The sequence below is a fragment of the Aspergillus ruber genome, assembly GCF_000600275.1.
Source record: "Aspergillus ruber CBS 135680 unplaced genomic scaffold scaffold00016, whole genome shotgun sequence".
NCBI lineage: Eukaryota > Fungi > Ascomycota > Eurotiomycetes > Eurotiales > Aspergillaceae > Aspergillus > Aspergillus ruber.
Genome location: NW_024467312.1, coordinates 1 through 18,571, shown reverse-complemented (window position 1 = coordinate 18,571; position 18,571 = coordinate 1). Strand labels below are relative to the sequence as shown.

Below are 18,571 nucleotides of genomic sequence, written 5' to 3'. Positions count from 1 at the left end.
GGGGGGGGGGGGGGGGGGGGGGGGGGGGTCTGAGCTGTTTGAGGGGATACAAACTGTTTACCTCCCAGAAGAACATCCATGTTAGACTGTTGTGGGGTGATTACAGATCAGGGGATCCCCGGTTTTTATCCCGGTATTACTTGTACATCACGGTTCTTACTACAGTTCTTAGAGCACTACACTACAGACAGCACAGATATTTGAACACAGTAAACAGCATAAGATGTTTCATTGTATCAAGTACATCCCTATCATAATCATTCCTGTCTCATCCCTCACAGCGTTCTATTCATATCCAAGTTACGGCCAAGAACTCAGCAGTAATTTCCGGCAGATATTCGGCTCAAATACATTCTTGAACCTGCACCGGATCAATGATCAAAGGTAGCACCCCGGGACACACAACGGCTTGTCCTTGCAGTACCGTGGTACAGTCTCGGCACGAACATCACCTGACAATTCAATTCGATTGACTCAATCGGACGATTAGTTAGATGTGGGGAGATTCTGTTTGGACAAATACAATCTGGTCAAGCTAAATGCGATCATCCAAATACTGCGTTCTGGTTTGCATGGTCCGAGCCAATTACCGTATTCGGCTAAATTGACGCTACACTCCACCGGACTGTATATGCACTGTTATTGAGTACACCCATAGCACTCATACATCTCTACAACGGCGATTGCTCACATCACACACCACTCTCCGGTATATACCTCAATACCATCCGGAATTCACCCGGAAACACAACTGGAGGTGCCGAGATTTAGCCACGCCTATATCGGCCGGGATTAAGCGCACTCAATGCACTCCAGCTCCCCGCATGAACCCGGAATTTCCCCGTATTCTGCATCCAATCCCACTTCTCCATATTCTCGCTTTTTCTCCGACATCACTCCACATAGCACCTGACAGGGTTCTCCAGACAAAGACCCTCATACCCGACGCTCGTGGAATCGGCCTATTCCGCATCTCTCACCTTTTCCTACCGTCATCCACCGGCCACGGTCCCTCACTGTATCCATTTTCCGTCCACAATCTATGCCCGAAAGAAGCGGACTACTGTCCGACTCTGTGAAAATTCGTTACCTCTCTCGGCAGATGATCCAGTTACTTTCCCTCTCCGTGCAAATTGAGTTAGACACGGGCCGACTGTGTAACCCGGGGACGAGAGTTAGAGTTAATCTCCCACGCGAGAGCATTCCTTTGACGGTTTCCGAAGGCCTGGTGGCATGTTGGTGCCGATGTTTAGCCGTCGGGTGGGATTGTTAGCCTTTGTTTGAATATTATAGAGTGTTTCGTACGGAAAGGGAGATCTAGGCGACAGGGTCTGAACTCGGTAGTGGTATGAGAGTACGTCATTGTCTGACAAGGAAACTGTTTCCATAGTACGCCGTATTCTGTAGAGAATGCTTTTAATCGCATCCCCGTAGAAGAGGCTGTGGTTAATGCTGCTCTGAGAGGTAGGTATGGCGACTGTAATATAGACCACTCAGGCATGGAGGTCTGGATATCTGATTGGTGTGCGCTCACTACGCTCTTTACGCTCATTACTACGATGAGACTTGTAGCTTCTCGGCATCATTTCCTCTATTCCTACCTGCTTGGCCCCAGATCCTCTCTCGTCGAGGTCTACTATTGCTCACACCAGTATGGTCATATTGTGTCTGAATAGAAAAGGCTCCCAAGGAACGATCGCCACCCTACACGAATGAGCTTGAAATGTCTTTCATCGACCGGCCGAAGTATTTTCGCGAAGAACTCCAGCAAGACAGCGAGGAAATCCAACCACTTGAAACAGATCGGGAGGCAGCTATAATCATGGATTCAATTGGAACGGCAACTCTTGCTATGGTCTGAAACCCACATCCAGTTTTGTGAAAAGATCACCAAAACCAAGAAACTGCTTTGCCCACGCCAGTCCTTTGGATCAGAATGTGATTGCTCACTGAAATCGATGGGATCGGGTTTACTGACAAATCAGGTTCTCAATTTCACAAAATGCCTACCGTCCATTGTGTATAGCTGTCCCCAGTACACACTGGGCTGCGGAACAAAAATGGATTCGAAATACATTCAAGCCACTGGGTGTAATCATATCTGCTTTTTTTTATGCAACACAGTATTTCCAATCCAGGAAACATCCCCTGGCTTCTCGTCATCCGGACAGGGCATCAGATATCAAAGTAAAGGGTTTTTGGTCAAAATAAGGTGTGACGAAGCCGAATTTGAACGGAAAGGCATTGCATAAGGGTGGAGTTGGATAGTCGATCTGCTGAGCTAGCCGCTGCCCAGAACTAGGGAAGTGAGTAGCAAGAGGTATCAGATCAGGTATTTTGCTGCATTGCCATGTACCTTCTCAAGGGATGGCGATGTGCCTGACGGTATGGGGAGTTTTGCTCTGACGGGTTGGCTGTTCTGGGATAATCGAAGCTATCTGGGGCTTATGCTATTTTTAAAAATGTATTGTGATGTAGTCAATCCGGCATGAGTGGAGCGTGAAAATCGCATTCGTCATAGTATAGCCCAGATGGCAGGGTTTGTAAAGAGCTGCGGTTCATTCTGGCTCAACGCTGTAAAGCTGCTTTAGACATTTGGCATAAATCTTAACCAGGCCTGACCCGTAGATCACGCTGGACGCCCAGCCTGAAGGACTAAAATATTGCCCACGCGCGCCTCACTCCGCACCATTCCCTGCCCTATCGCACCTAGTGCCAGTGTTACATTGTTCTCGCCGACTTCTTCCTGCAATGGCGTCTCGTCCAGAAGGTTGTTGCGCCGGCCGACGACTACCATATTTCCTGCCTGATGAGGAGACTGGGCCATTTCGTCTTGGACGGTGGTGGTTGCCAATGTGACTGGGTCTGGGGCGGGTTTCTTGGGGGTTATACGCTTGAAGATGACACGCGATGTAAGGGCATCGGGAAGGGAATCCCGCATTGTATTGAAGAATGCTATGTCTGAATCAGATTCTCTGGTTTGGGTTTTCTGTTGCACGGGTGAGGATGAGGATTGTCCAGCGGAATCGTCCCCCGCTGGTGCTCGTATGGCTATGTCAAGGTGGACGATCGTGGCGGTAACTTGGTCGTTCTTTGCGAGCTGCAGGACAAAGCGCAGCGCGTACCGGTCATCCTCGCCGCCTACGAACGGTAGCATGATATGATGCGACCGCGTGGCTGGCCACACGGAGCTCCAAACGCTCATCCCTCCGAGTGATTGCTGACCTGGTGGCTTCCGGTACATAGTCCGCTCAATGAGAACACCCACGTTACATGTTGTCTGGTCCAGGACGCATGACACAAATTCCGTAAAGGGCCCGTTGGCAAACCGGTTGGCTTCGTCGATTTCCAGCCCGCTCTGGTGCTCGCTCATCGATCCCGTCTCGCTCCATGGGAGTAGTAGCAGGTCGGTTGATTCCTGTTGCGCCATGCCCACAACCGTGTCGGCGTATGAGTGCTCTGGCACGACTGACACTCCTGCCATGATAGAGAGGTTGTGCCACTGGCCGAAGGCACGGAAGGTATTAACAACAGGGTCCCAGAGGGTGTATTCGTCAATCTCCGATACTTTCATGACGCTGGAGTCTCGGTCCGTGAGTTCCATCAGTCGCACACCGTGTACCTGGAGCTTAGGCGTTTCCTCCTCTGTCGCGGGGGATTTTTCGGCTGCGGGCTCCGGTGATGATGCCACCTGCTTCCTCTTTTCGGGGTGGACCTTTGGCGCGGGCGGCTGATCGTTGGGGCTGAGTAGGGCTGCCAGTGTACAGACGCTGGATAGTCCGTCCAGTCGCAGATACACAAGCAGCTTGCGCACGGCATTGGTTTTTAGCTGGCCTTTTGCGACGGCCACACTGTCATGACGGCTGGCATCCTGCGGCGAGTTACTGTTCCAGTCAATCTCTCCACGGCGCCAGCGCCCAACCTTAATCTGGTACCACTTGGGGTAAAGCAACGTGGTCAATGGGGTGGTTGCGAAGGTAGTCACGAGAGCCATGACAACAAACATGGTAAAAGTGCGGGTGCTGAGAATGTGCGCTTGTAATCCAATGTTCTGCAGGATGGTTAGCGGAATTCAAGCCTGGAGCAATTGTGGGTCAGTCATACCAAGACAATCAACTCGACTAATCCTTTACAGCTCATCAGAACTCCAATGGAGAAGCTTTCGCGCCAGAGGAGACCACACAGTCTGGACGCCAAAGCACCCCCCGCCACTTTGGCGATAAACGCAATTGCAATAATCCCCACGACATATCCCCAAACGGTCCCGTTGTCGAGCAATCCCAGATTGGTCTGCAGACCAGAAAGCGTAAAGTACAACGGCAGGAACAAAGCGGCCACCAGATCTTCAATCTTCTCAGTTAGCTTGATGGAAAAGCCGCCCTCGTGCGGACAGAGAAGGCCAATCAAAAACCCGCCAAAAATGGCATGCACGCCGATCACTTGAGTGAAGAAGGACGAGGCCAGGGCAATGAGTAAAGTGAGCGCTACGACCGACTGGCTGGGACCCTTGGTCAAGCTCCCTGTCCTTTTCAGGAAACGCATAAACACAGGCCGAAAAACGAGCGATAGAAACAAGACATAACCAACACAGACGAGCAGCACCCAGAGAGCAGTCAGTCCGGTTCCGGCATTGACCAGCGCGACGCAAAGAGCCAGCAGAATCCAGCCGACGACGTCATTTCCTACACCGGCGGAGAGCACAATCACACCGACATTGGTTCCCAGGAGTTTTAGCTCGGTCAAAATACGACAGAGCACCAGAAATGCCTGAACAGGTCAGTGCACATGACTGGGAGGGGGAGCAGTGGTGGAGGGTTGTACCGTGATGGCCATGGCGATACTAATGAACAGCAGGTAAGTGCCAAAGTTGATTTGGACGGTGTCCGGTTCGTCGCGAAAGGAATTATACAGACCATACGAGATAGCGCTTCCAAGGCCAAAAGGTAAGATCATGCCGGCCGCCGAGACGCTGACCGCTACACGCCAATTGCTGATGAGGAAGCGCAGGTCGGTCTCGAGGCCGACAAGGAAGAGAAATAGAATCAGCCCCAGGTTCGCGACGAGATTGAGGTTGGGAATCGAGGCTTCTGGGAAGACGGCATCTGTAAAGCCGGGGATGCGACCAAAGACAGAGGGGCCCAGCAGCACGCCGGCGATGACTTCGGCGATGACTCGCGGCTGACGGATTTTGGAGAGGGGCCAGTGTAGCAGCCGACAGAAGATAATGATTATAGAAGCCTAGCGAGGTTGGCGGGGAGCGCCATGGCCCTGGTTAGTCCGGACTCACCTGGATGATGAAGATGACGATGGGATTCTTTTCATCGTAATGCGAGGGGTTTCCTCCTTCGAGGATGCCGCCTTGTATAGGGACGGCGGAGTCGGACATGGCAATATAAACTACAGCAACCGATCTATCTTTTCGAATAAGGGTAGAAGGTAGCAGATATAAGAAAAATGGACGCGGCGATGAGAGATGTCAGACGACGCAGTGCTGAAAACAGCTAGCGCGGCAGCTCCCATTACGGCTTGGCTATACACGCATTTTATTAACATTGTATAAAGACATACATATACATCCCTTATCCATCTATATCCACCCATATGCTCTCTATATCCAAAGATTATCTCCCATTACACCCCAAGATGGCAAAAACCCTTACAGCATGACACCCTTATTCTGCTGCTTGGTAACCCGGTAGTTCTTCCAAATACCGATAGCGGGGATCCCCAGCGCTAGGATCGCAGTGGCAGCAATAGCGCCATATTTCTGGCTAGCCCCCCAGGCGTGGTTGACGGCGTTGCGCTCAGTAGATCCCAGAGGGTATGTCTGCTGAACCAAATAACCATCAACGGATATTTGCTGCGCCTGTGACTTCATGTCCTCCGGCAGGGCTGCCTGCAATGTATCAACAAAGACGTTGTTGTAGATGGCTGTCTGGACAGCAGCACCCATGGAATTGCCCAGGCTACTGAAGAGGCCAATAAGAGAGAGCATCATAGGCACGCCGCCACGGTCAGCAGAGGCCATGACACCCATCTCGTTACCGATGACCAAGGTGCCACCACCGAAAGCGATGAAGATCTGGCACATGATGACATAGTTGAGATCACCTCCACCCTCGCCGCGGAACTTGATCAGTAAACCGGCGCCCAGGATCAAGAGTGGGAGACCAAAGCACAGGCAAGTGTACTTGAAGTGCTTGGTCCAGCGGATCCAAACACCGACGACAACACCCCAGAAGCAGGAGCCCACGTTGTAAATCTGCGTCATGTAGCCGGCCATGGCCGAATCTAGGTCATACACAACCATGCAGAAGTTGAGGAAATATAAATCCCAGCATTCAAAGCTGAAGTTCAGGACAAGCGAGCAGACGCAGGCACCCAGGACAGTGCGCTTCTTGAGTAACTCATAATCGATAAAGTGTGTCCGGGCAAAGAACTTTTCCCAAACAGCAAATAAGAGTAAAGTGCAGAATCCAACGACAATCATGGCGATGAAAGTAGCACTATCATAACCGGCTCGTCCGGCACTTGTCAAACTGAATGGCAGGAGAAGGAGGACCCAGCCAGCCATCAATATCAAAGCACCGACAACTGATCACGTTAGTATTTCCTTTTTTTTTTTTTTTTTTCCCTGAATCAAAGACGAAAGATACTGCATACCATCAAATTGATGCCAATAATGCACGATTGACTGCATAACGGTCCGACCGCTACGCTCTTGCGTGTATATGCCCAGTTTCATTCCCTTCTTCTCGTAGTACTTGAACGCGATACCAAGAGGCAGGAAGACAAAAGGCATGATGATGCAGAACGCACCATAAGCCCAGCGCCATCCACCTGTGCGCTCTACAAAGGAGTTCCCCGCTAGCGGCCCAGTAAACGCAGTGCAGATAAAGGGCGTGGAGGCAAAGGCAAGAGTAAAGGCTCGGTTCCGCAGACCAGACGTGTCGGCAACGAAGATTTGCAAAATGAGATAGATCGCATCATATCCCACCAAGAAGAGGACATATCCAGCTGCATAGGAGGAAGGACCATCGCAGGCAGCCAAGATAATCATACCTACAATGTATACCGTGACGGAGGCGCACAAGCCCTCGGCGCGGCCCCAGAGATTCAGGGTTTTGGCGACAGGCAGCTTGATTATACCACCGATTACAGTCGACAGGATGTTGGCAGTGCCAACTGCAGGGGCGGCCTGGAAACCGGCATAGGCTCTGACTTGGGCTATACCACCGATCGAGAACTGCAGGGCCAACATAAAGAACGACACCCAGATCCTATACTTGGCACATGGAAATTAAGCCATGTCTCATGGTACGCCAGACAGGAGCAGTAGAAACGAAGAAAAGACTCACCATGCATAAATACCAATGAGTGCCTTTTTACTCCATACCAACGCAGCAGCTTCAGCTTTTTGCACACCTAATTCAGCGCCCTCGGTAACCTGGTCTGGGTGCAGCTCGATTTCTCTCTCCGCCCGGGCCTCCAAACTTGACCGGTCATTGGGGTCACTGTCTGGATTCTGCGGTGGGCTTTTTTCCGTGTGCTGCTGATCCTCCGTGACCACAAGATCAGATGTCACACTGGTGTTGTTACGACCTCGAACCAAATCAAGGACACCCATGATCGATCTCTTCTCACTGAACGCGATCCGACTCTCCGAGAGTGAAAGAGGTTGAAATAAGAACTAAAAAAATCTGACGGAAGCCGGGGCAAGCGATGGCGCTTAGTGTCATCGGAAAAAAGATGACAATCCCACGCGTCGCTAAGGGGTTGTTCTTAATTTGGTTGGGCGAGAATTCGACATGCGTTGGAAGGATATGAAGCGGTGATTGGAAGACATGGGTAGATAGACATGGGGGCCGTGGGATGCAGCTCTCTCTCGGACTCTCGGATGGACTAGGAGACCGAGGTTCTAATTTGTGCGGCGTATCGCTTCCCACGGTCGCATCTGATAAGATCTGATTGATATCGTATATCTCCGGCCCTTCCAGGCAACTTGCACATACTCCGGAGTGTATACTTACGAGCCTGACGAATCGACTCTTCGGGGATACCGAATGTTCCACCTAGTATTATCTGCATACTTCGCTGGTGAGCAATAAGTGACATAGATGACTTTCCATCCGCCCACGGGTAACACGACGGGTAACCCGCGGGTGCTATGAACTTAATCGCAAAAATATTGTGTGAAGTAGCCTAACATAGCCAATGATAGAGTCATAATGATATCGAGGATCTAGTGGGAAATCGACTATGACATGCAAGCAACAACACTAACTCAACCCAGATGCTGAAATAGGAACCGCGGGAGAGTATTACCATTGCCCCCATGGGTGTCCATCAGGAGCCTTGTTTGGGATCTCCCATGTCCCCGCGCCAGGTTTGTCTCGTCGGGCTGGTTCGTTTCTGCCCCATTAATCTCTACCAGGAAGGTTTCAACATTTATAAATACTAAAGCAGACATTCTTGAAAAATGCCTGCTTCTACAAGCACGGCAATCGTATGGTAGGGGATTTATCTACAGATGTGCCTGCGCACTACTGCCGCCTCCCGGGTCATATCAGATGAAGTGTCATCGCGTCTGGGTCTGCAGCCGCTACACTACCATTAGAAATACGCATAATTCTGCCACGCAAGATATGCAGCGGCATGAGTTTGAGGCTTGGTGGGACAATGGTGCAGTCCATCACTTTTCCAGGGTTATGACGAAAAGCACCTACCAATACTAGCATGGCTGGGTATAATCGTATTTGGATCATGGAAAAATATGGCGTGTACTATAGCATTTCGCTGTTACTTTCAACTTTGGACACTGCTATTAGGATTGACTGTTCCTGTATGTATCAGAATACTATGGTTGTGTTGGTATGAGTGCCTCTACGACCTAAAGCGAGAATATAGACAATCTCGAGTATATGGGCCCGAACTAACGCATGACTAGCAAATGCTTTTACACTACGTGCGCTGTCACTGCACTCCGTTTGTAACAACTGGCCGAAATATGTATTTTACCACGAAGTCGAATAAAAGCTGCGTCCACCACCAACGCCAATCTCTCATATCACCAACTTATATGTTGACTAGTTGAGTTAGCAACAGTTACTTGGCTATTTGCATTAGTAGTCCAAGAAACAGGCAGTACTAATCCAAATCATGTGATACAGAACAAAGTGTCGGAATTACAGCTCAGTCAGGGTCGAAAGTATGTATCGAGCGTATAAGGTTGAGGACTCTGATTCTTGCAAAAGGGAGCTATCTAGGATCCTATATAAGACCGTTGACTACCTTATAGAGTATACTAAACGATTGTGCGGTTTCAAAAGCAGTAATGGCAGAGGAGTAAATAAGCTGCTTGCGCCATATGATATCAGCGAGGCACCAATCCGGCATCAGTTGGTATTGTTCGGTAAGGAACCTCTATATTCCGACAGTAGTAATTGAAAGGGAGCGGGTAGCTCAGGATCGGGAATCAGGAAGTCGATAATCCGGACTGTAGAAGGCTATATGACGACGAGTGTGATATTGAGATCTATAGATACCTTGACAATAGAATGAGTGCTTAGTCATCTGAAGCGTATGGCTATGATATCCTTATTTATATACAAGGATTTTTCCGTTTTCGGTAACCAGGCCGCTTTCAGTAATCGGGCCGACAGATCCCTCATATACGGACACACCCGTTTAGATAGCCAAGCACTCATCCTACCATCTATGGTGTCTATAGGTATCAATGTCACCCTCCGTGTAATCTAAATTTCCTCTTCATATATAGCCTCGTGCAGTCCGGATAATCGACTCCCCGACTTCCCCGACTCGGAGTTTAACCGCCCTATTGGCCTATCCGTTTCAACTTTCATCAGTAATACGGGTAGTCGTATGGGAGGATCTTGGTAGTTGTTACTACCATGTTCACTACCAAGTTACTACCGAACCAACTACCAGCTAACATGATGGAAAGGTATATAAGGACGCTCATTCATGTACTCAGCTTAGTCCTTCGCGATCAATTCAAGTCATCCAGCATTGGTTACCTTCTAGTTTCTGACTCGTCCGCACTTAACCAACAACCCAGTATACGTACTCGGTTGGCCTTGTTTTTCTATTCATTACCTTTATCGTTTCTACTTGTTGATTACCTTACGGAGCCTGGAGGCGGCGATATACCCATCGACGCATACGACTTACTGAACCGGAACCGGAGGGGCATTGAGCATACGGCTGTTTGAAAGACACTTAGGGTAAGTGTCCTGTCTCGAAATACAACTAACTAGAACCCTAGGTACGATACGAGGGAAGCCAGGCTGTGGCAATATAGCTAGTCAAGCACTCAATGCATATGCATACATACGTTCATTAGGCAATATACCGCTTCGTTAAGCTAGTCCTCTCGGGCTCTCCATGTAGACATCGTTAGTCCGGAGTAATCGACTCCTGAATTTCCCTCTGAGCACGATATGAGAGATCTCGCTTCATAATGAGCAGTGGGAAAGCAAATCACAACGTGTAAACCAGCTTTTCTCCGTTAACATTGTTCCCCTGTAGCTCGTCCAGATTCTTCAAGATTTAAAGCCTGTGCCGCTCTTATTGACAATGGTTCGCGATGCCTCCAGCTCACTTCTCTCCTCCAGAATGATAAAGGAATGTTTTCCATTCCCACTGCTAAGTACTTCATACCGCAAGAAAGCAGCCAATGTGCCAAAAATAATACTTTTGTTGGTGGGCCATGTTCACGTCGGGTCCGAGTCTACTGATTCGTCGTGCTCAATGTTAAGCACGGCCTATCTGCTTAGAGCGCTCAGAGTAGATGCAGACTCGTAGGCCTTTGCAATATGTTGAACAAATGTCTTGACAAGAGCTGCGCATCACTTTCGCCCAAATGGTTCGGTTGCCTGTGTCGATTGGTCGATGGTGCCTTGGTTTCGAATCCCCGACCACTTTCGATTTTGTATAGTCAACAGGCAATAGGGTCAGTCTGAGATGGAAAATGCCGAATGTCACTTAATATAACTCTTGACTGCCGATATCATTGAGAGAATCCATAGTCTTCAGATGTCCACTGGGTCAAAGGCAGAACTGCTCACTGACTCGAACGAAAAAGATCCTGCCAAGCCAGAGGTTGATAAATGGTCCTTTATTGATCTGCTATTCTTAACAAGGAGGGCTTAAGGCACCTGAAATCAGTCATGAAATTGAGCTGTTGTGGACTCATAGAAATGGACACGGCACAAAATTACTTGGCTGGGTGGGTTTACTTCACTATCATGAAATATGTTTATATTTACCATATTTAGATGAATGGGAAAGGCTTTGGCCATCGTCATATTTTCTGTCGTCTGCAGGCGTGCATTTTACAAGTATAACTAGACGAATGCTAAGAAATTGTAGGCAGGTGGTGCCCAAAGTCCTAAAGCCAGCGCACAAATACCGGGCGTATAACCAGTTTGAATCGAAATTTTACGCATCTCCCAGCAGTGTGTAATGGCTTGTTTGGACAAACTGCTACCAGACTATCCATGTACCGCACGTGGAAGAAGGATGTCACAAGGTGATGCGAACTGCATGTCTAAATAAACTCGCAGGACATCCCTTCTCTGTACCACCCCAATGACAACCATAAAGGTAAACTAAAACGCCAGCACCGAATATTCCTTCTTCTGCTCATGGGCTCTAGGCTACAACGATCTTCGTGAAAGACCACGAAAGTGGCCCATAAACAGCTGCTTTGTCCATGACAGTATTTAAACCAACGGCTTCTCTTTGAAATCACTAGAATCAACTTAAGTTCAGATCAGGCCCCATTTTGCAGAATGTCTACTATTGCTCATGACTTCTCAGAAGTGGACTTCTCAAAGCTCAATGGTATTGGTGCTGATACGCTCCAGTAGCGTACAGGAAACCATCACAATCTCAAATGATCACAATTTATCGGTGCTAATATGCATGCATGCTGCAATTGGATTGCGTTTGCAAATGCTGTCTGTGTTTTCAGTGTGCTTGTCTTGGCATGCTCCGGAGCATACTGGTGGAAGTGTCGGAGCGGTGCTCGATACAACACCAACATCGATCCCGGTGTCCAGACAGGGAAGATAATTACGAACGTATGCTCATAACATCTCGCCGGCCAACTCAGCAGAGAATGCGCTATAATTGGGAAATAGGGCATTGCGGGCCATTGAACGGGATGCTGATGCTGATCGGGACGGTGCATGATTATGGGTGTCACATCGCGCATACGGTCTGCAAATTCATTCATGTTTCCGCATTACGCGACATTTCCAAGCCAGGAAACATCCCTGGACCTTCTCCGGACAGGGCACCAGATTTCAAACGAGCATTCTGTCCCCGGTTCAGCTCTAAGAAAGAGACATCGTTTGGTCGTGCCGGATTCAGAGGATGATCTTGAGAAATAAGTTTCAGGGAAAGCCTCTTCATCGCCGCCGATGCACTTCGATAAGAGTGATGCTGAATTCTGGATTCCATCTGTTCGCGCTTGGATTATCGCTAGCCCCGGGAGAGACTGGTGCCATCAGAAGAGGTTGACCTCCCTCGATACGATTGACGAGACATTGTTTGGCCGTTTTCAACTCGTACGAGGAACCCGATTAGGAGCGCGCCATGTGGAGCTCTTGGTGATGAAGAAAAAGCTCCAGACAGTGCCATCGGTTTTATTGTTATCTAACAGTGCCAACATCTACTGATCGAGAATAAACATCTGCTCCGAAAGCACCCATCGAAAAGCCGGGTGTCTTCATACTACCAGATATCGAAGGATGGCCATTTAACGAGTTGGCCGGATAGCATCTACATCAACAAGCAGCGCTCTCAAATTCCAGCCGGTTAGATGTTGAAACAGTCTAAGCGCCGGTAACTGAACGGTAGCCATTCTGATAAAAGTTGGTATATGTTTATAGAGCGTACGATAGTTCTTGAGTTATTCACGAGTCTATTTCCAAATATGCAGTAGACAGTCTTGGACTCATGATTGGCTGGCACTGGTGACGGCATTCCGTGACATTCCTTGACAAGCTCATAGAACTAGGTTGTCCTCAAGGTTTCTATCCGCAAGGGCATGCATGAAAGGGATAGTAAGCTCCCGTTTATTGATGATACATATGCTTGAAATCTCAACTTCCACGATAGAGTTCGGTCAAATGGGCCCCATGACTGAAACAAACCTTTTATCCGCAAGTCTACTACATGCCAGCGGCTAAAAGCCCAGGGCTCCGCAACCGAGGAGTCGTCCCTGAGTTCTATGGGACAGGTACAAAAACACAACCGGCCTTTGTTCCGGTCTGGGCATGTTCCGGTCTGGGCATGTTTCTGGAAGGCAATCTACCCTCCAACGCGGTCCTGATGTACATCCCCAGCATGCAGCAGCTAGACCTCTCCGATTTCTCAAAGATCGTCTGGAGACTCTCCATCGTATTCTGGAAGATATGCACCAGGCAAGGGCCCTGCATGGTGATCCGATGCCGAGGAATGTGATGTGATGGCCGCTGCAGATAGGTGCTATGGATCGTTTTCGACTCTGCGCAGATGTTTCCGGACGACCGGGATGGCCCTCTCCTACCAAAGCGGGAGATGTGGGTTAGAAATGAAGATGAATAGGTGGATGGATTTGTTGGGACTTGGTGGCTTGCTTATTCTAATTGCTTATGGCCCTGGCAATAATAGGCTGATCATCATGTCTACAGCTCAAGGATCACGCAGAGGAAAGGCTGAACGGTGCATGCTCATTATTATGAGTACATGTAGTACAACTATCGAGAAATCAACCGGAAACCAAGGCTATTGCTAACGGAGATAATGCGGGATTTGTGGCAACAATCCCGGCTAAAGCGAATACGGCTTAGAGCATGCGGCTAAGCGAAGTCTGCCGGAACCGGGGAAGACAAGCAGTGCCAAGGAGAGAATAAGAGTAGTAATCACGACGAGCATGTGCCATGGGTGTACTATACGAGCTACTATATCCCAAAGTGGCAATGCGCGGGGAAATCCTTTCAACTTGGCGTCTTGGCACCTTGGCACCTTGGCGGGTCTGGGCAGGCTTGGCGGTTCGGATAGATGACGAATCCGGGGAGCGGAGAGAGATGAGGAGAGACCAAGGGGAGATGAAATCTCCACACAATTAGTCCCTCTTTTTCCTATTCCGGACCCCCCATCCGAGCCCCATGACATCGAAGGCTTTTCCCGCCAAGTGTCCGACCAACATAGCCCTGGTTTAACCAATCATCACCACTTCCTATACGGCACGGCACAGACCCTAGGCTTTACTTTTGCCGACTCCGGCTCTTTCCGACAGGATTTGGAACTATTCACAGATACGGGGTATATTATCATATACGGAATACTCGTATGGAGTACTACTCGTATGTATGTTCAGGCTGTAAAGGGGACATATTATTATTAATGTGTTTCTGCCTGACTCATTTATCACTCGGAGTGCCCGTCCCCCGGGCATCTACTGGGCGTTTCCCGGGCGTTTACCCCCGCTGGTAAGCCAAGAGCAAGTCCGCCGCATCCAGTGAAGGTTAGCCGAGAAATCACCGTTTTAAGCTTGAAACACATGTCCCCATCCGGCTAGTAGTAGTCATAATGCCCTCCGTGCGCTGCCATGTGTGCACACGCACATGTTTGTAATCATGGCTGTGTTCTTGTGTGTGTGCTCTTGTCCTGTGGTTGTTGGGAGGTCTTCCCCGGAGTCCCTGATGCATTTCACCTCCGAATCCAATCAGCTTCTTTACCAACTGTTGGTTGTAGCACTTTAACCGACCAAGAATAACTCTTAGTGATTCTTACATGATGCCATCCGCCGAATCCTTCGACCCTTAGTTTCTTGGATTCTGGGTCCGGCCAAGACACGCGCTAAGTAATGGGGGGCATATGGAGAACATATAAGAGATTGCTCCCGTCCTGGAGCTATCCACTCTCTCTTTCTTCTTTCCTCTTCTCCTCTATGCTTTTTGTGGTTTCATTCTTTGTCCTCATACTGTCAACATGTGGACAACGACCTGCGGCTTGAAAGGGCGGACGCTCCGGGTGTGCATCACCATCACCGCCGTCATGGGTTTCTCGCTCTTCGGCTACAATCAGGGCATGATGGCGGGCCTCATCGATGGCGAAGAGTTTACAAGATCCTTTAGTATACTCCAAATGCCCGACCCAGCGACGGATTCGCAAAAACACTACATTAACGTCATTCGCGGTGCTGTCACAGCCTGCTATGAGATCGGCTGTTTCTTCGGCGCGCTGTTCTCGATGTTCTTTGGCGAGAAACTCGGCCGCACTCGCTTGATCTTTGCTGGTGCCAATGTCCTGACCATTGGTGCCTTGATTACAACGGTCTCCTTTGGTGATAAATGGGGTCTCGGTCAGTTCGTCATCGGCCGTGTTATATCGGGCCTCGGAAACGGCATGAACACGGCCACAATCCCCGTCTGGCAGTCGGAATGCTCCAACGCTCACAACCGTGGCTTCCTGGTCTGTTTTGAAGGTGCAATGATCGCTGTCGGTACCTTTGTTGCCTACTGGGTGGTCTTCGGTCTCTCCCACACCACGGATACCGTCCAGTGGCGATTCCCCATAGCGCTCCAGATCTTCTTCGCTCTGATCGTGGCCACCGGTGCCTTGGTATTCCCGGATTCCCCGCGGTGGTTTGTGAAGAACGGATATGACAGGGAGGCCTGCGAAGTTCTCGCTAAGCTCAAGAACACCACTCCTGACTCCGATGCTGTCCTTACCGACTTCAACTTCATGAAGGCGGATGTGGAATCCTCGAAGACCTCGGAATCGAGCTGGACGGCGGTTTTCACATTCGGCAAGACCCAGGAATTCCAGCGCCTTCTCGTTGGTTGCTCCGGCCAGTTCTTCCAACAGTTCACCGGCTGTAACGCCGCCATCTACTACTCGACGCTGCTTTTCAAGGATAACCTGGGCATGGATGCATACCTGTCTATGATCATGGGTGGTATCTTCGCTACCGTTTATGCCCTTGCCACCATCCCATCCTTCTTCATGATTGAAAGGGTCGGCCGTCGCAACCTGTACTTGATCGGTTTCCTGGGCCAGGGGCTCAGCTTTGTCATCACATTTGCTTGCTTGATCAAGGAAAATGAGGAGAACTCCAAGGGTGCTGCCGTTGGTATCTTCCTCTTCATCACGTTCTTTGCATTCACTCTTTTGCCACTGCCCTGGATCTATCCGCCGGAGATCAATCCCCTCCGTACCCGTACAGTGGGTGCCGCAGCGTCGACCTGCACCAACTGGATCTGCAACTTCGCCGTGGTCATGTTCACGCCGCTTTTCGCTAACGAGAGTGGATGGGGCCTTTATCTCTTCTTCGCGCTGTTTAACTTTATCGGTCTGGTATTGGGCTACTTCTTCTATGTCGAGACGGCTGGCCGTGAGCTTGAGGAGATCGACATCATCTACGCCAGGGCCCATGTCGAAGGGAAGATGGCATTCAAGGTCGCCAACGACATGCCCAAGCTTGATTTCGAGCAGATCGTTCAACAGTCTCGCGAGCTGGGCTTGGATACCTCAGATCATTCCGCACCTGAGAAGAACGAGCTTGGCCTCAGCAGCAGTGACAACGGCCAAGAGATCGAGGAGGTGCAAGAAAAGCACTAGCTGTGTGTTTTTTAAACCAGAAAAACGAAATATGTAACTCAGTTGAAGCCATCCTTGCGACGCAACACGCTGCTGGGAGACATGACTGGGTTAGCCCTTTGGTGACGTGCTATAGCAGTGACGAAGGTGATAATGATGCTTGGACTGGATGTTTTCTTTCTTCACTTTTTCCTTTTTTATTCTTTTCTTGTGGACATCTTAATACTGCTGTTAGATAGGACTGTTAGAAGTGCCCGGCTGGCAGATACATAGTAAATACCCCAGACAAGAAATATGAATGTTCCTTTGGATACCAAGTTGTCTTTTCTCATTCTCCGATGTGGTTCTTTTGCCTCTGCTCCTAAACGGAGAATGCTGCCTAAGCGGCCTGGCAGCAGCGTGTACTAAATGTCTACCTATGAGCTTCTGCGATAAACTGCCCTTCGACAGCAACAGCTCAGTAATAATCAACATCCATCTCAGGACTAACCCCGAGACACCTTGTAAACCGTCAGTGCAGTCAGCAGCCGCGCCCCATTTCGCCACTCGCCAGTGACCTCCGCAACGGCATCTCAAACCCCAGAATGCACAAAGGTGACGCATACACATGACATCGGCCGGCCGGCTTGCCTGAACCCGGACCAGGCTCGCGGGGCACGTCCCCCGGCTAGCTGAGCTGGGAAACCCCGAGGGCTGCCGACCGGGCGCAAAGAGGGCGTCTCCGCAGTTGGCTGCGGATATCTGCGTGATTTCCGACTTGGGTTTCTAATGCCATGCAAAACCAAACAGTACTTCTTGAAATCTAGTTGGACGGCTATATTCTCACCAAGGATACTATACTATACTGCCTAGAGTTAGGCCCATCAGTCCATCATTTGACCACTGAAGTTGTTTTGTCTCTGAGAGATACATATTCGTTTCATCTACGTCAAGCTGCAACTGCTCCAGCGCCGCAGATCTCTCCACACTTTCTTCATCTCCGATAACTATCTGCTCGATTCACAATCAAAAGATGGCTCATAACCGGAGCACGCAGCCCAATCAGGCTACGAGTTACCCTGATTCAAGTGGGGCGACAACAGATGTCACCCTTTTCATGGAGATGCCGGGGGATGCACGCCACACTGAACAGCTACGTGCCCTTGGATGCGAGCGACAACACTGTGGGGCTCCTTGAGGAGACGTTCAGGTACCTTCCATCAGAAGGTAGGCTTCACCTTGCCGAGGATATCATTCAGGATGGCACACATTACAAGCTGCACCAACTTGCCCAGAGTATTGTTACAGGCCTTCTCACACCGATGAAGGTTGCCGGTGCCAAGACAGCGGGGATTACTCCTTCACCATGGCTGGGCCGTCTCATTACAACTGAACTGTTTGATCGCGATTCATTTTCCGCGGAGCATTGGCAAGCCATCCGAAACCTTCGCGCCTAACAGGCTAGGAGTGCCGGGAGCATAATTTGGAGGTCCGTACTCCCATCTGAAGCTAAGCACTTGATTTCCGCCATCCCAGAATTTCTTTCGAGAGCATATTATTTCTTTTGAACGAGCGTAGTGAGTGACTTAAGGGTATATGCACCTTTTTTCTTACTCCGTGCTCCGTAAGCCGTTAAAACATAATGGCATAAATCTCCTGATTGGTCCAAGGATTCGGATTCGGATTCGGATTCGGATTAACTCATACCCGTCCCAGCCAATCTTAATCCATGGCTATGCGGGAAACTGCCCCTCCGGCTGTAAGCCGCCGGGGTAGTTTTTGATACCTATTTACATCTATGGTGTGTGCTTTTCTTGAGGGCTCGGCTCCTCTCAGATTCATGAGAATCCGGGGCTCCCCGGGTCCTCTTTGTTTGCTATGTACCCAAAGACCTCAATGCTTCGCCTAACTTATTTCTTCCTCGTTTGCGGCCCCGAATTGCCCAAGGAGCCTGGTTCTCAGCATGAATTTGGCTGCA

The 18,571-nt window shown here is 49.7% G+C and overlaps 6 protein-coding genes across 6 annotated transcripts; 3 read left to right on the top strand and 3 right to left on the bottom strand.

The window, feature by feature from the left end:
- Positions 1-2,440: 2,440 nt before the first annotated feature.
- On the bottom strand, positions 2,441-5,656 carry EURHEDRAFT_85043 (Kha1p). Its single transcript, XM_040787671.1, has 4 exons — positions 5,288-5,656; positions 4,822-5,238; positions 4,105-4,767; positions 2,441-4,051 (listed from the first exon to the last, which is right to left on the bottom strand). The coding sequence occupies exons 1-4, from the start codon at positions 5,384-5,386 to the stop codon at positions 2,630-2,632; spliced, it is 2,601 nt and encodes an 866-aa protein (XP_040638021.1). The 5' UTR covers positions 5,387-5,656; the 3' UTR covers positions 2,441-2,629.
- On the bottom strand, positions 5,443-7,858 carry EURHEDRAFT_480237 (putative siderochrome-iron transporter). Its single transcript, XM_040785483.1, has 3 exons — positions 7,359-7,858; positions 6,664-7,280; positions 5,443-6,594 (listed from the first exon to the last, which is right to left on the bottom strand). Exons 1-3 carry the CDS (start codon positions 7,625-7,627, stop codon positions 5,657-5,659), a joined length of 1,824 nt encoding a protein of 607 aa, XP_040638020.1. The 5' UTR covers positions 7,628-7,858; the 3' UTR covers positions 5,443-5,656.
- A 5,604-nt stretch (positions 7,859-13,462) lies between these two features.
- Positions 13,463-13,899, top strand: EURHEDRAFT_413127 (uncharacterized protein). Its single transcript, XM_040782097.1, has one exon. The coding sequence runs from the start codon at positions 13,562-13,564 to the stop codon at positions 13,802-13,804; it is 243 nt and encodes an 80-aa protein (XP_040638019.1). The 5' UTR covers positions 13,463-13,561; the 3' UTR covers positions 13,805-13,899.
- Positions 13,900-14,532: 633 nt separating this feature from the next.
- On the top strand, positions 14,533-16,932 carry EURHEDRAFT_413126 (general substrate transporter). The gene has a single exon (XM_040782096.1). It carries the CDS (start codon positions 15,004-15,006, stop codon positions 16,633-16,635), a length of 1,632 nt encoding a protein of 543 aa, XP_040638018.1. The 5' UTR covers positions 14,533-15,003; the 3' UTR covers positions 16,636-16,932.
- EURHEDRAFT_84996 (uncharacterized protein) lies at positions 16,741-17,132 on the bottom strand. The gene has a single exon (XM_040787670.1). The coding sequence runs from the start codon at positions 17,086-17,088 to the stop codon at positions 16,846-16,848; it is 243 nt and encodes an 80-aa protein (XP_040638017.1). The 5' UTR covers positions 17,089-17,132; the 3' UTR covers positions 16,741-16,845.
- A 300-nt stretch (positions 17,133-17,432) lies between these two features.
- On the top strand, positions 17,433-18,121 carry EURHEDRAFT_413124 (uncharacterized protein). Its single transcript, XM_040782095.1, has one exon. The coding sequence runs from the start codon at positions 17,727-17,729 to the stop codon at positions 18,048-18,050; it is 324 nt and encodes a 107-aa protein (XP_040638016.1). The 5' UTR covers positions 17,433-17,726; the 3' UTR covers positions 18,051-18,121.
- The last annotated feature ends 450 nt before the right edge of the window (positions 18,122-18,571 follow it).